The 16,627-nt window shown below is 37.2% G+C and overlaps 1 protein-coding gene across 3 annotated transcripts; it reads left to right on the forward strand.

Annotated features, from left to right (window-relative positions):
- The first annotated feature begins 1,591 nt into the window (after positions 1 to 1,591).
- ARRDC3 (arrestin domain containing 3) lies at positions 1,592 to 16,047 on the forward strand. 3 transcript variants are annotated; one of them, XM_004759094.3, is made up of 8 exons: positions 1,592 to 2,117; positions 6,082 to 6,163; positions 8,059 to 8,206; positions 9,232 to 9,334; positions 9,666 to 9,922; positions 10,239 to 10,401; positions 10,670 to 10,824; positions 13,269 to 16,047. In XM_004759094.3, the coding sequence occupies exons 1-8, from the start codon at positions 1,838 to 1,840 to the stop codon at positions 13,323 to 13,325; spliced, it is 1,245 nt and encodes a 414-aa protein (XP_004759151.1). In that variant the 5' UTR covers positions 1,592 to 1,837; the 3' UTR covers positions 13,326 to 16,047. The 3 variants fall into 3 exon arrangements, with proteins under 3 accessions (XP_004759151.1, XP_012915202.1, XP_044930332.1); XM_013059748.2 differs by lacking the exon at positions 13,269 to 16,047 and having other exon boundaries at positions 10,632 to 10,818; XM_045074397.1 differs by lacking the exons at positions 1,592 to 2,117; positions 8,059 to 8,206.
- The last annotated feature ends 580 nt before the right edge of the window (positions 16,048 to 16,627 follow it).

A 16,627-nucleotide genomic window follows, 5' to 3' on the forward strand; every position in this document is an offset into this window, starting at 1 on the left:
TTTTTCCCCCCTTAAATACACATATTCAGGGTTTTAAACATAACCATCTAAAGTCTATTAGAGATAAATGGTCTGTCCATTAACTCTCCAGTTTGCATATTTATATACAATGCTGAATCTAATTGCCTTGTCAGCTAAAATCCAACTAAATAAAATTGTTTCTTCCCCCAAAAGCAAGAAAACAGCAAGACCAATGAGTATAGTCAAAAGATCTGCCAAAGTGTATTTGTTTATGAAAATAGTTCCAGATTCATATTTTTTCCTTCTACATTTCCCTCTTAGAAACAGTTCTGTTGATTGAAATATCTAGAAAGTGTAAGTTGCTCCACCTTGAGTTCCAGTGTGACTTTATGAAAACACTGCCATTTGTTACCAAAATGTTCACAAAAAAGAGATAACTGTACTTGTCTTTAAGGTGTATTATGTTGAAGAGTCTTAGGCTATTGGTCTGGTAAAAATTACTATTAGAACTTTACAAAACTAAGTTCTACTTATACACGAAATCATGCTTTTTAAAAAACCATCTTACAGGCTCACTAATTTCTAACTAATTTTCTTCACTAATTTTCTATTATGCTGTGGATGTGATGTCAACTAAAACACTGTGTCATGCTGCTTCTTAATAAGGTGGTACTTTTTTAGGCTGAACTCTATTTTTAATCCTCTGGATACAGGAGTTGCAATCATGTCATAAACTGCACATCTAGCTGTAGGTGGTGTCTTTAAAAAGTCTCTTTTCTTCCTTCTAGGAAGTGGTCAGGCCTTTTTCCCCCTGGTGTCATCATGCAAACAATTTGGTTGCTTTTCGTTGCTCTCTGATTAAGAGATGGAAGCGAAAACAGTTGTGGGGGGGTACCTATTGATTAAATTATAGTTGCTTCTCTTTCTTACTCCCTTATTCTCTTTGGCCTCTCTTAGGTTCGTTTGGCCTCGGCTGAGTTCATTTCCACACTGCCTACAACGCACTGGTCTTTTAAAAAATCCAAACCAAGAATGCTCTTGTGTACGAACATTATTTCTTGTCTGGGTTTTATTACTTTTTTCTTTCTTTTTTTTTTTTTTTTTTTAATTCGTTAGATCATGCTCAGCAACCAGTCGCTCGCCCAACCGGTTCCTTTCTCCCCTTCCCCCATCTCTCTTCATACACCACTTCTTCCACCTCCCATCCAAGCAGTGGCCAAAACCCTGCAGTGCCGGTCACGCACGCTTCGGTTGGTCACTCAGCAGTTTGTCCTTACGTGGCTTTGCAAACAGCTTCCCACCCAGCCCTTGTCCCCCAGTGTCCCCGCTCTTTCATTCTCTATTCGAGTGTGCTCGGTAAGAAGGGGCTCCAGATAGCACGTCGAGGGTTTACGGTAGCCTGCCTACCAATAAGAGCCCAGAATGAAGAGAAGTCAGGTTCAGCCTCCCGACAGCCCCAGTGTCTTCTTCCCTTAGCTGTACACCTACTGTACCCGCGAGCGAGCGAGCGAGCGAGCGAGCGAGGGAGCGAGCCAGGCGCGGGAGGGGACGCGCAGAGAGGGCGGACAGCAGCCGCGGCGTGCGCATGCGCAGTGGGGTTGTTTTTCACAAAGCTGCTCTTAAAGTGAGCTGGCAGCCTCTAGCCGCCCGTCTTTGTAAGGAGACCACTGAGACTAGCAGGATCGCGGAGCAGCAGCCTCTCTGCTGCCCTGACTTTTTAAGAAATCTCAATGAACTATTTGTAAAGAATCACTGATCTTGCCTGCAAGCTTTTTGCACGGCAAAGACATCGATCAGTGTTAGGTGAAGATCACGTTTTATATGTGATCTCGACTTTTTTGTCTTACATTATATTTTTATAGATTTTGTTACAAACATGGTGCTGGGAAAGGTGAAGAGTTTGACAATAAGCTTTGACTGTCTTAATGACAGCAATGTCCCTGTGTATTCTAGTGGGGATACAGTCTCAGGAAGGGTGAATTTAGAAGTTACCGGGGAAATCAGAGTGAAATCTCTTAAAATTCATGCAAGAGGACATGCGAAAGTACGCTGGACCGAATCAAGAAACGCCGGCTCCAATACTGCCTATACACAGAATTACACTGAAGAAGTAGAATATTTCAACCATAAAGACATCTTAATTGGACACGAAAGAGGTAAGTTTTTATATTATTCAGAAGTCATTAGACCTTTTTTTCCTTTGGGAAAGTACCTTTTCAGTTTTTCTGAAATTAATGTAATTCAGCTCCTGGCATAACACATAGCAGTTAAAGATTAGCAAAGTTGGAAGATTTGGGTTCTCCTTGACATTCATCGTGTCTTAAACCGTAATGCATGCAGGCATCTGCAAAGTGACTGCAAACTGCACTTAATTCAACTACCTCTATACCCGGCTTGGTTTGTTCCATACGCACTTGCAATACCTTTCTACCTTATTTGTAAATTCTACTTAAATCCAATTCAGTGATTTTATTAATAAGTTTTCAAATGAAATGCTAAAATCTGCAGTCCAGTATTCGATTTCTTTCCTTGCAGTGTGCAACCGTAGATTTTAAAAACTAAGCTTCAGTGAAGAAATGGAGTAACATTTAAGTGGATTAATAGATGATTTTCATTTTTAATATTGACACGCAAAATACTATAAGGAATTCATCATTGTTCTTTGATAAAGGATTTCTGTGGCTTATTTTGACATATGGTATCAACACCCCACGTGTTTTTTCCCTATTCTCTCCAGATCCTTTTATAAATTTACATCAGGCATTCTCTATCTTAAAGGACAGTATCTATCATTATGATAGGTTTCAAATCAGTTTTAGAAACCATTTCGGGTCAGTAATTTTCTTTTCCGAGTATGATGCCTAACTTTGGAACGTGCATTCAATGAAACCCGTGCCAGTCAAATGGAATTGAAAAGTATTCGGCACATTGGATTTGGTTTTTGGTTGGAAAAGGGAGATAAACGGTTGTCAAGGCGAGAAGAGGTCCTGAGATTTCCAATCTATTGTTTAAATGGTTACATTGTGGAAATATAGGAGACTCTAAGCTTGTTTTTCTAAGTTTCCACCCTTTGTTAGAAGCGGTTCAATCCTGTTTCGGACCAGTTCTGGGGGGTGGTGAGGAGGGGCGCTTGTTCTGCTCTCAGCAGATTGGTTACACGCGTCAGGTGGTGGCGATGACTTAATTCCTAGCCCAAGAAGAATATAATGTTAAAACTGGTTATGTAATTTTATGCTTCTCCTTTTTAATGCAATATTTAGTTCAAATGTTAACGATTTTTCATAAAGTACAGCACGTCTTTAACCTTTTTTATATTAAAAAAATACACATCCCTGAGGAAGTGCAAATGGAACTAAGACAAGTGTCGAAATGAAGGATGCTTTGAGTTACCGCATGTAATCGTTTTTTTAAATATTAAGATGAAATCACTTCTTCAGTTGGGATTTCACAGTTACACATAGGTAATCTGCATCCTGAAATAATTTTTAGTTAGTATTTACAAGCAGGAACACTGGTAAGATGCAAATGCCGAATGACAGCCTTGGTATTTTTTGGAAAGCAGACACGAGTTTGTCTTTGAACCTTTCTGGACATTGCAGCTTTTTATAAAATGGATAAGAAACAAAGGTTTTGAGGGAGATGAGGCTTGCAATGGAGGAAAGGTAGAATAATGACTTACGGGGACAAGCACAATTTCTTTAGTTGTTCCATGATTTCTTCGTAAACAAAAGTATGTACCCCCTACCCCACGAGATGCCCCGCAATCCCTGCAAAGCGTGGACAAGCTCTTAGCTGGAATAGTTTCAATGACTTAAAACTGGGACCTCTCAAACTAGCCTGGTAACTGAGACCCCGCCCCGGGCGCCCGGCGATAGGCGGAGCCGCGTTTGTTAGCCTGTTGCTAAGGCGATGCCAGGCTCTGATTGGATTGGGCGCGGGCGGGTGGGGAGAGTGGGCTCGCGCCGGTTGGGGCGAGGCTTGGAACCGGCGTGCGCCGGTAAAGGTCCCTCCAGAGTGCCTGCCCCCGCCCCTATTCGCGTCCCTCCCGCAGCTTCTGGAGGCGGCGTGGCTCGTGTCACCGAATGTTGTCGCCCCTCACCTCCCTGCTTGGCGCCCCCCGAAAAAAAGCGATTTCGGGTTTCCGCAGAGTAGATGGGGAGAAGCTCCTGCTGGCCTCGCAGGTGCCGAATAGCCCCTGGGCGTAACTTTCACTGACGAATCTATTCAGAAGGAACTTGGGCACGCGGGGTTAGCGGGACCCCATTTTCCTGTTTTTCGGTCAGGTGGCTTCTGTAGACGTTCACTGCCTTTTACTTGAAAGAAATTGTGTTTCCCGACTTGTGTAGTCACCAGACCCGCTACCTTGATTTGACCTGGGAACAGACCGTCAAGGCTGGCCGGGAGGGGGAGGAAAGGTGATACTGACACTGAAAGCGGGTGGGGAGGCCTCGGCGAGTATCCTCTGACCCCTCCCCATTGTTTCCCAGAGACTGTGCAGCCCTGGCCTTCCTCCCCCCGACTCCCCGCCCCAGTTTCCCTCACCGCAACTGTAAAGGTGTCAGGGTGGCCCGAGCCAGATCGAACCGGTCACCGGCTGGGGCGTGTAAAGCGGAAGCGCCGCGGTGCCATCGCCCCGCCCCCAGTCCAGCAGGCTAGGCTGCGCGAACGCGAGCGCGAGCGCCGCGCGACGTATGCCGTATGTATAGCGGAGCGCGCGGGCGGCGGCGGCGCGCGGGCGGGCCGGCTGGGATCTGCTCGCGCCGGTTTAGGCCGGTCCTCTCCTGCTCCGGTCTAGTTCTTGATTGACAGCCCGGCACTTGTTTACCACGGCGCGGCCGCCGCCGCCGCTCGCCTCAATGAGAGTGCTGAGCTGGCACAAAAAGGGAGCGAGAAGGGACGGAAAGGAGAGGGAGGCAAACTTCGGGCGCCTTCGAGGGGAGCGAATTTAAATAGCCCCCAACTCACCGGTTTTCGGTGCTGAAATTCGTTCAGAGGATTTGCACAGGGGGCGAGGAAAAACAGTATTGAGATAAAAAGGAATCATCATGGTTTCTGAATAAAAGTACCCGCAGATACACGCTTCCCCCCCCCCCTTTTCTCTTTTGATGTAACGGAGGCATCACGTTGTGTCTCTTCAATACTTCGGTGAGAGAAAGTTCAATGATAATACCAATTTCATCTACACTCATGGCTGCTGTTGGCTTCTACACCGAAAGACTACATCAGTACAGACGTGTCTGTAATTACACTAAGAAAGCTAAACTAGAAGTCAGTTTAAGAATTCAGAATCCTCTCCCACATTTTTGTTAAATACGTATATATTTTGGAGAAATTTAAAAAATATTGGGCCTAAAGAAAATGGGTTATAAAATGAAAGGTCATTCTCCTAGCAATTGGGAACAGCCTAATTAGAGTTCACTTTTCAAGGATGTGGACCAGTGTTGTTTTCAAGGATGTGGAACAGTGTTGTTTCCCAGTGAGCAGGAACCTTTTAAATCCTAAGATGTATTTTTATGTGCAGATTTTTAGCTGTTGCTAGGACAAACTTAGTGTGAACATTTTAGGTTCAATAAAGAATTTTTATTTTTAGCTCTGAAACTGACATTTAAATATCACTTCCTTTTTTTTTTTAACTTAAGCATTTGACGAAGTTTTCTAATGGTTTTAAATTGTAACATTCATGTCATCTGCATCAAAACTGACAGACTTGAAAGGTTTGCACAAATTTTAATTTATATATAGTCTTATGATAAATTTTTAAGTAAACCATTGGAGACAAAGATAACCTCTTTGAGACTTGAGCTCTGACTCTGGTTGAGCATCTACTATGTTAGACACAAATGCTTTACAGTTTGGGTAGTTTACAAAAAAATAAAAAAAACACCTGCCTTTAAGGGCATAAGTATTGATTATCCCCATCTTACAGATGAGGCAACAGAAGAGTTGAAATTTGTAGTAACTCACCCAGAGGAAGTGACAGAAGTTAGAATTAAGATCTCTCAAACTCCAAAGCTTGTGGCCTTAATTAATTATTATAGGAGTACCTTTAGAGTACTGCCACCAGGGAGAGTGTGTAAAGGTTTAAAATCAAGTCTTTTGTTTTCTCTTTGTTTGTTTTAGATGATGATAATTCAGAAGAAGGCTTCAACACTATTCATTCAGGAAGGCATGAATATGCATTCAGCTTCGAGCTTCCACAGACGTAAGTATTATGAGTAACAGGCATTTTTAATAAACCTCCATTCTTTTAAAGTTAAAATTATTCTAAATTTAAATATTTTTAGTTTTTAAAAAAACCCTTTTCATCACTGAATATTGCTAGAGGAAAACAATACACTGAAAAAGAAGCTGCTTTTTAATATAGCATGGCAAAATTAAAGAAAGCAAAGCTCAATTCTTAGTACTCTGTCTCAAAATCTGTGAGATCTTTAAAACTTAAATAGTATTTCATCTACCCCGAGTGAATTGGAAGGTGCTAATCAGAATGTAAGCACTTTCTATTTTATCATCAGTTGACATTAGTGGAAATTTAGAACTTATCAAAACTCTTAACTCAGTAATTTATGAAAATCCAGTGTTTTATCTTTTCTGCTAATGCTAACCCACAGCAGTAATGTAAAAAGATAAACATTAATTAGGAATAATTTAACTTTATAATGATCTTTTGATAATGAAATTAATAGCTTCTGTGCAAAGACCTATTATAAAAGTCATACAACTGATTCGGTGACCCGGATTTAAAAGGAAACACCTATCAGATAATTGAATATAAGGCATGGATTATAGTAAGGAAAAAGGAAAGTGGTTTGTTCTTGATGTAAAAATAGGTCTTCAAAGCGATTATTCCCTCCCTGCCAAATTTTCTTATTATCTTTGTTAATTGTAGTACTTGAATTGTTACTATGCGGATAAATCAGAGTATTCTATTTACCATATTATTTAATGTCATTCTAAATGTAGTGCCCCAATCTGCTTTAAGAGAAATACTGTAAGTCTATGAATATATTGCTAATATTGGGTCTGACTAGTTTATCAACCAAAGTCACTTAAAATAGACTCTGGAAGACTTACATAAATACTACATTTCATTTTTCCATGCTATACACGTTAATGCAGGAGTCTAAAATGAAAAAAAAAAAAAAAGGTGTAAAAATCCCACTACTTTTCATGTTAATCTAAGCTAGCACTTTACCTTGTAAATAACTGAACACTGGGCATTTTGCTAGTGAAATTATGAAAGAGACTAAACTCACTGCAGTAAAACCTTCTACAATTAATGAAATCTGGGAGAGGTGAAAACCAGTTCTGATTCCCTTGATAGAGATTAACAGAATTGTTTCTTTCTCTTATTAAGCCAGTACAGTTAGAAAACATGGCCAAAAAAAGAGAACATGAGAAAACTAGGAAATGGAAACACAGCTTTTTTAGATTTTTAGTAGACTTTGTAAAAGGTGAAATTCTTGAAATTATAACAACTCTTCTAGATATTCTCTAGATCTTCTTACTTATTATAAAAAAAGAGAATTCCTAAGCCAGTGTGTAAACTTTCTCAATAGAAATATTAAAACCGGGGTGCCTGGGTGGCTCAGTGGGTTAAGCCTCTGCCTTCGGCTCAGGTCAGGATCCCAGAGTCCTAGGATCAAGCCCCACATCGGGCTCTCTGCTCGGCTTCCCTGTCTCTCTGCCTCTCTATCTACTTGTGATCTCTAATAAATAAATAAAATCTTAAAAAAAAAAAATATTAAAACCATTCTTAACTTTGTTTTTAAATTAAATTTTTTATTTCAAGAATTGATTTCCAGACTTTCATAATTTTGCCACCAGCGTTAAAAGCAGCCTCTTCTTAGTTTAAAGGGATTGTATTCTTCTGGCTTTTTAAAGCAAAATTTCTATAATACTTTTGTGTTAGCTATTGTTTATTGGAAAACAGAAGATTTTTTTTTCCCCAATGACTTATCCCTTTAGAAATTAAAAAAAATTGTTTGCTACCTCATTGATATATAAGCAGTGGAATATAGTAACACTTCTATGCTGACCAACTGTATAATTATTAAAAAGAGGTATAAAATTAATATATTGAATTTATATTCTGCACAGACCACTTGCTACCTCATTCGAAGGCCGACATGGCAGTGTGCGCTATTGGGTGAAAGCCGAATTGCACAGGCCTTGGCTTCTACCAGTAAAATTAAAGAAGGAATTTACAGTCTTTGAGCATATAGATATCAACACTCCTTCATTACTGGTAAGAACTGACTGAATTCTTCATTCTTCGTTTTTGGCATATAAATACTAAAGAATAATCACCTAAACTATGCAGTCTCTATACTTTCACAAGAGTGATTTTAAATTCCATAAATACTGTTTTTTAAAAACAGAGTCAAGAGCACATAAATTAGTGAAGAATATGCTCATATTTTCTGATACTATAATAACTTTAAGAAAACTTTAAAAGTAAAAACAGCATATAGTACAAAATAATTCTCACTCGGAAGTTAAAAGAATAACAAAAAATAGATTTGTTCCCTGGATAATTTCAGTGGAGGAGGAACAGTAGTATCCATTATTATTGTGAGACAGTATCACTTACCATTGAAAGATCATAATCTAAACCTTGGACTGCATTGCATATTCCAATATAGGGATAGTTGTCAAGTGATGGGGAGATTGTCACTTTGATGAAAAATCAATCATATTTTAAAAGAAATCCCTTTTAATTGCATTTTTTCACAATATTCAAATTTGACCTTAAAAACTTTATTTGGTCTAAACAAATGATAACATCTTTAAGCAAGTAAGAATCTTAAAAATGAGAGTTTTCCTTTTTTCACATAACTGATTTTTATATTCTCAAAGAAAGATGTTAACATTTGGGATAGTAACCAAGTTGCTTTCCAAGCTGCCTTTTTTTTTAAGGCAGTTGAAGTGGAATGTGGAAAGGGTTTTTTTGTTTGTTTGATTCGTTGGTTGGTTTGTTTTTAATTACTTTATTTGTAAATAGTGTGAGCTAAAACTGTGTTTATGGAATATATTGTTAAGCCCTCTACCCCTTTTTTTAATTGGGTGGAGAATATACATAAGATGAAAATAATTGTATAATTCAGAAGCCATTGGTTAGTTTTTTTTTTTAAGTATATCTGAATACACCTGGAAAAAAACAACACTGTTTTTAATTCTTATTCTCCAAAAATTTAGGGTTTTATTTTAAAACATTGTGTTATACTGTCTTAATTTGTGCATTGACCTTTTTCTCTAATTTATTTCTTACAGTCACCCCAAGCAGGCACAAAAGAAAAGACTCTCTGTTGCTGGTTCTGTACCTCAGGCCCAATATCCTTAAGTGCCAAAATCGAAAGGAAGGGCTATACCCCAGGTATGTATGAGATGGACTCCCACAGAAAATGATCCTTCTTCACTCAGCTTTTGTGTATTAAGTATTTAGTATTTCTACTAAATGCACATACAATATGATATTCTTGGTAAGAAATAACCCAGTTTTCTTTCATAAATGTGAATGTAATGTCCGTTCTTAACAGCTACTAAACATGAGTAGTTCATTTTTATAATTCTAAGTTTCTTGCCACTTTTGGGACTGTTTTTCATCCATGTAGTCCATTGACCTTTCAGACTTTGGCTTAAGAATCTACATTTTTGGAGGTTTGGTTGTTTTTGTTTAACAGTAGATACATATTTTTTCCCTCTAGGTGAATCAATTCAGATATTTGCTGAGATTGAGAACTGCTCTTCCCGAATGGTAGTGCCAAAGGCAGCCATTTACCAAACACAGGCCTTCTATGCCAAAGGGAAAATGAAGGAAGTAAAACAGCTTGTGGCTAATTTACGTGGGGAATCCTTATCATCTGGAAAGACCGATACATGGAATGGAAAGTTGCTGAAAATTCCACCAGTTTCTCCTTCTATCCTCGACTGTAGCATAATTCGTGTGGAATACTCACTAATGGTAGGTATAGATTTAAGGGTTTGTTTAGTATTAAAGTCATGAGGATATGTCTTACTCCAGGATTTGGGTTTTGTATTCTATAGATCATATATACAAATACATGTAAGCCTTTAATTTGAATTACAATTACTAATTTTACCTCACATGTAAACTACTTCATGTAGTACTACATGTAGTGATGGAACTTTTTTTTTTTATATTCTGTGTATATGTAAGTAAATGAAGGCCCAAGATAACATTAAAGTTGGGTTATTAGTTTTTAAAGAAAAAAATAATGCTTGTAATACTAAACCTACCATCTCCTTTCAATGTTTAGGTATATGTGGATATTCCTGGAGCTATGGATTTATTTCTTAATTTGCCACTTGTCATTGGTACCATTCCTCTACATCCATTTGGTAGCAGAACCTCAAGTGTAAGCAGTCAGTGTAGCATGAATATGAACTGGCTTGGTTTATCTCTACGTGAAAGACCTGAAGGTAATTTGATAATGCATGTTTAAGCCTATTCTCTTATTATTTTGAAGAACATAATTTTGCCTTTAATATCTTATGATTAAACTTTTGTCTATACATGTAGAAAGTAGATATGTCCCTAATATTAGATTTAAAACATATATCCCCCTAGTTTTAATCACAAAACAATTACTATTTTTATCTTGACATTCCTTTTTAATACCTACTATTCTGTGTATTTTGACATGCATAAGAACATGGTGTTCGAATTGCGTGTATCTTTTTCCTTCAGCACCACCCAGCTATGCAGAAGTGGTAACAGAGGAACAAAGGCGGAACAATCTTGCACCTGTGAGTGCTTGTGATGACTTTGAGAGAGCCCTTCAAGGACCACTGTTTGCATATATCCAGGAGTTTCGGTTCTTGCCTCCACCTCTTTATTCAGAGGTAAGCACTAGCTCAAGTCTGAAATGGGCTGACTCTCCTGGGAAACAGCATTACAGACTTTTTAAAAAATACAGTTAGGTTTTGATTATCATTACGTTAATAGAAAAATATAATGTAGAACAACAGGATTAAACATTAGATTAAATTTAGTAAGTAGGATTCTTACATCATTGGGGAAGTAGGGATAATGATTTAATATCATGCTTACAAAATGCCTGTTAAAGGAATAATTCATATTTTAAAGCATCAATAGGAGTGGCTTTTACATGCATGAACTAGAAGTAGCTACTAGAAGTAGCTAGAATTTCTCTTATTTATCATCCTTTTCCAATTTAATTCTTGCATATTTTAACATTCCCAGTCATAGGGGAAGATAACATATTTGCAAAACAGGTTATACAAACATTTCTACACTGATTATTTTATTCATCTCATGTTGATGACCACTGAGCATTACGTGAATAAAACATGGCTCTTCTTGCGAGAAGCTCACAGACTGATGCAAATAACAAATTTAGAAGCAAAATACTCCGTAACGTTAGAAATGCACACAGTTCATTTGAAGAGTAGTTCATTAGGCCCTGGAAATCAGGAAAGGCTTCCCTCGGAAGGTGATTGAAGTTCTTCAGAATACATCTTAATATATGTTGTGCAGGGCTTTAAAGTTGGCATTGATACCAATATAATGCGAAGTAATTTTGTAAATAACTAGAATCAGCCTTACCCTTTTGGTGATCACAGATAGGTCTTTATTTAACAGTGAAATATTACTCCCAAATAAGACCTAAGTGGGATTGCTTCACTCTGCAAGAAATTGTTGCTTTTCCCCCTTAAGATCATGGCTAGAAGAGTTCCTTTTCCTCCAGATGTGTTTAAATAGAAGATCACTTTAATTGTTGATTATAGGATATTTAGAATTTGTTCTTGCAAATTCTTAATTAGCCATAGTTTTTCTATCCCACTGTTCTGTTTCACGGAATTTGTCCTTATGTGCTAAAAGTTCTCCCACTTAACTATAGATTTTGTTAAATTTTTATGCTGATATTTCTATCTTAAGTCAGTAATTTCTGATTTGATCTGAGACTTTCTGCCTTTACAACAGGCATTTTAAAAGAACTACAATGTCAGTCATCCACTTTAAAGCAAATTTGTGGCAAAATTCTACTACCACCTTTTCAAGTGAACTAAAGATAATTAAGAGAATTAAAAATTTCTAAAATCCTAAATTGGTTCAGAATATGATTCAGTTAATAGTCACATAGAAGGGAAGAAGTTCTGGCCTGCATTAAAGTGTTTTTCTCTTAAGTCATTAAAAGTAAAGTTACTTGCTTTTTTTCCCTTCAAAAACATGTTTTACCTAAAGTTCTGTGAGGCACTTTGGATTATGCTACATTTAAATGCAAATAAAAATGGGTCTTACCCAAAAGGTTTCAGTAAAAGAAATGTTTTAAAGCCAACCACTTGCCTTCCTGTGCTCATTCTCTACCTGAGAATCGACTAAAATACATTAATTTTGCTTAAATATATGTGCATATTAAAGTCTCTCTAGTCATAGAAAAGGTGGGCAGACTGTAGAGCATTCTGGTTTAGGATTGCTATTTCTTGATACACAGTTTTCTTAGGCCTTCTCTAGTGTTTAACATTCATAGGTTGTTACTTCAGATAACCACCAAGAACACTGTTCACACAACTGCATTCTTCCCAAAGCCTAGAAAAGAGTTGACTTTTTTTGTAGAAGGATGAAAAGGGACAAAAGGAGATCATTACTATGAAATTTTTCTCCACTCTCTATTTTGAGTCTTTTTTTTTTTTTTTTTTTTTTTAAAGATTTTATTTATTTATTTGACAGAGAGAGATTACAAGCAGGGAGAGAGAGGGGAGGAAGCAGGCTCCCTGCCGAGCAGAGAGCCCGATGCGGGCCTCGATCCCAGGACCCTGAGATCATGACCTGAGCCGAAGGCAGCGGCCTAACCCACTGAGCCACCCAGGCGCCCTCTATTTTGAGTCTTAAGTATTACTGAATGCTGAGTAAAACACCGCAAGGGCATACCTATAAAAATTTTACTAATTTCGGGGGCACCTGGGTGGCTCAGTGGGTCAAGCCCCTCTGCCTTTGGCTCAGGTCATGATCTCAGGGTTCTGGGATTGAGCCCCGCTTCGGGCTCTCTGCTCAGCAGGGAGCCTGCTTCCTCCTCTCTCTGTGCCTTCCTCTCTGCCTACTTGTGATCTCTCTCTGTCAAATAAATAAATAAAATCTTAAAAAAAAATTTATTAATTTTGTAATTAAATATCAGGCACTTTATAGATAATATTTTCTCGCTTCCCCTACATGCTGTGTATGTTCTGAGTCAATTCCTCAGTAGTACTTAGAATGTTAGTCATTGCTGCATTTTTACTAGACTTGATCAGATAACTTTGTAATTTTTTTTAACTCTTCTTTTTAGATTGATCCAAATCCTGATCAGTCAGCAGATGATAGACCATCCTGCCCCTCTCGTTGAAGGAATACTTGGTTAAGTCAAGTTGATGTGGGTTCCGAACTGTATCTCTTCCCAGCTGAGGACAGAGAAGTATCTTGGAGACACGTTTTCAGAGGAAGTGGAATTGCTTTTGCCCAGAAAAATGGCAAACACATGAAACAACCAGTGATCATGCTTTAGAAGCCTACAGCAACATTCTGGGACTGCTCCAACATGCTTGAAGATCTAAGCTTTTCTCCTTTAAAACAGGCACATACTTAAGAGCAGTCTTCTTAGCCTATGGTCATACGTGTCAAGACACCACGTTGTAAAGAGGGATGATTTCCTTCTTTTGATTTGAAAATTTGCACATGCTCAATGCTTACATTGTGCAGTTCCGATGTCACTACAGCTTTTTTTTTTTTTTTTCCATTTATGCCAGACTCTTGATACTGTTTAAAAACTTGTTTGCGGTCAGCACAACAAGGAACAAAAGAAAGCTTTGAAAAAACTTTAACATGAAAAAAAAACGCACTGACTTTTTTTTTTTTTTTAATTTAATATAGCCTGGACTATACCTGCGTATGCACATGCTCAGAAATGTCCTACTAGGCTGACCATGTATCACCTCTTCAGCTTGGATCCTATTGTGGATTTATTTACAAACATCAAATGCCTTCAAGCCAATCCTTCTTGCTGTATGTTTTGCAGCCTACTGTAGTAGATACGCAACAGATATGTGGGAAAAGAGATAAGAGGAGGAAGCTAATAAGAGACTTTGTCAAGATTGTATACCTTCTTGGTTTCTTTTAAGAATTTGTTGCCTTTCTACTATTACAGCAAAGCAGCATTTTGTTACTGACTGCCTAAAATCACTTAATCTCAGGTGAACGCATCACTTGCCAAACTGTTGGAATGCTATTTGTGTTTCGTTGCACTGTTGAGTTACTTTTTTTTTTGGTTGGTTGGTTGGTTGGTTGGCTTTTTAGAGAGGGAAATTTGGAAAAGGGACATACACAAAAGTGATAACCCACCCACATTCCCTTTTTATCATTACATAAAAGAAGAAACTAGCAGAGCTAAGAATGGAGTAAAGAAAGGCAGTATGGCAGGCACCAGCAAAGAGTTAAGGGCTTGTTGCTCTTAAAAATTATTATTTTTATTATTTTAAGAGTATGGAAATTTTCCAGTCACAGGAGGGGGAGAAAGTGCATTTATTTTTTTAACAGAGTTACTTAATTACCTCCAATACACCTATGTTGGAAATCATTTTGCTGGTGCAGTGTTTTCTGAGCAGGAATATATATATATATATATATATATATATATATATTCAGGTTGTGATTAGAGAGCTTACTTTATACATTTCATATCCCGCTCCAACTTCTCAGAGCTCGAAAACCCAAGTTTATTCTGAAAGTGTATAACTTTAAAATTACAAATACTAGAACGTGTGCTGGAATGAGAACTGTTTTCTATTTTTGTGGGATTTTTTTAGTGACAGTATTTTTTCCATTATCTAAAGAACATTTTGCTAAACATGAGAAACCACTCACTTTGAGTATATATAGGTAAGAGCAACTACATCAGTAAATTATAGTTTGTATTAAAGATAATTTACAGTTGGCTCATAACAAATATACCAGCATTCATGATGACACTTAAAAACCATTTTCCAAGGTACCAAGTGTACTAGTGGTCTTATTTTAGAAGGAATTCAGCTCTGATGCTTTTAATGAAAATCAGCATCTGTGATGTTGCAACATACGTGTGAAATGGGTGTTACATCTATCTGCCATTTAACCCCACATTTAATAAAGTGGCTGAAAATAATAGTAACTCTGGCTTGGTGCTTGACCTGGTTAAATACTGTCTTAAAGCTTCATACAAAACAAACAGGCTTTTCCATAAGTGGCCTTTAAGAAAACATGGAAGACAATTCATGTTTGAAAAATGCTGACAGGGTGAAGAAAGCCCAGCGTAAAAATGAATCACGTTTTAAGTGATTCAGTAAAGGGTTTGGGCTCCCGTAGCAAACTAATACTAGATAATAAGGAAATGGGGGTGAAATATTTTTTTATTGTTGTTAAATCATTTTGTGAATGTCCCCCTCAAAAGAAGCTAATGGAATATTTGGCATAAAGGGCATTTGGTGGTTTTATTTTTGTTGGGGGGGAGGTTGTCTGAAAATCCCTTTTCTTTTCTCTCTTATGTCTAACTGACTAGGGAACAATTGTTGATATGCATAGCATTGGAATACTTATCACCGTATACTCTTATAAATAACACATGAAGTGAGAATGACCAATATTCTGATAATTGGCACTGGGTCACAAAATGTGATTAAATTTTAAATATATATAAAACTTTATCAAATAAAGTTTTATTTACCCCATTAAAGTATTTGTTTACTTTTCTTATTTAGAGGCATTACTTTACTCTTTTCCAAATATTGGTCAATTCCTGACCTAAGATGTGAGGTTCACAGTTGTATTCCAGTATTCAAGATAGAGTCCTGATTTTGCAATTAGGAAAAGTAAAACCCAAAACATTAGCAAAACAAAGTGCAATATTAAATGTTTGCTTTATAGATTATATTCTATGGCTGTTTGTAATTTCTCTTTTTTTCCTGTTTTATTTGGTGCTGAATATGTCCTTGTAGGCTCTGTTTTAAGAAAACAATATGTGGGAAATGATTTAATTTTTCCTATTGCTCTTCCTTGTGGAAAATAAAGTGTTTTGTTTTTTTTTCTTTTTTGTAAAATTGTTTGGAGACTTAATTGAATCTTGCTCGTGTTAGTAACTCATCATACATGCAAACATTATTAGGACTACAGTTAAACTATATTTTTAAACCAGTCTGGGTAGGAATTGCTTCAAGCGACCAAAGGGAATTACTGAAGCCTTAAAGGAATTTTTAATAATAATTATCATGGCATAATAATTCATCAAGTTTCAGATGCCTGCTTTCTTTTTTTTTTTTTTTTTAATAAAACCTGTAAGTTCATTCTATAAATGCCAGTCCTGTATGAACCAAACTTAACCAGGTAAAATAGTTTCACCTTCAGGTACCAATTCCCTCTTGTAATGATGTGTCCCAAGTTTCTAGTATTTAAGAGCACGTACCTTTAAAGTTGTATTAACTAAACTTACAAAAATACTTTTTTCCAAATTTTTAAACAATGTAATATTTTTTCAAAGAATGTGGATTTGGCATTGATTTAGAATTACTAATCACATTTAGAAAGTGTGGGATCACGTTTAGGAAATAACCTTATTTCAATATTTATATATCCATAGATCAGCTCTCAGGTTGTATATGTGCCTTACTATATCATTATCCC

Source organism: Mustela putorius, unplaced genomic scaffold (genome assembly GCF_011764305.1).
Source record: "Mustela putorius furo isolate JIRA1106 unplaced genomic scaffold, ASM1176430v1.1 tig00537350_pilon_pilon_pilon, whole genome shotgun sequence".
NCBI lineage: Eukaryota > Metazoa > Chordata > Mammalia > Carnivora > Mustelidae > Mustela > Mustela putorius.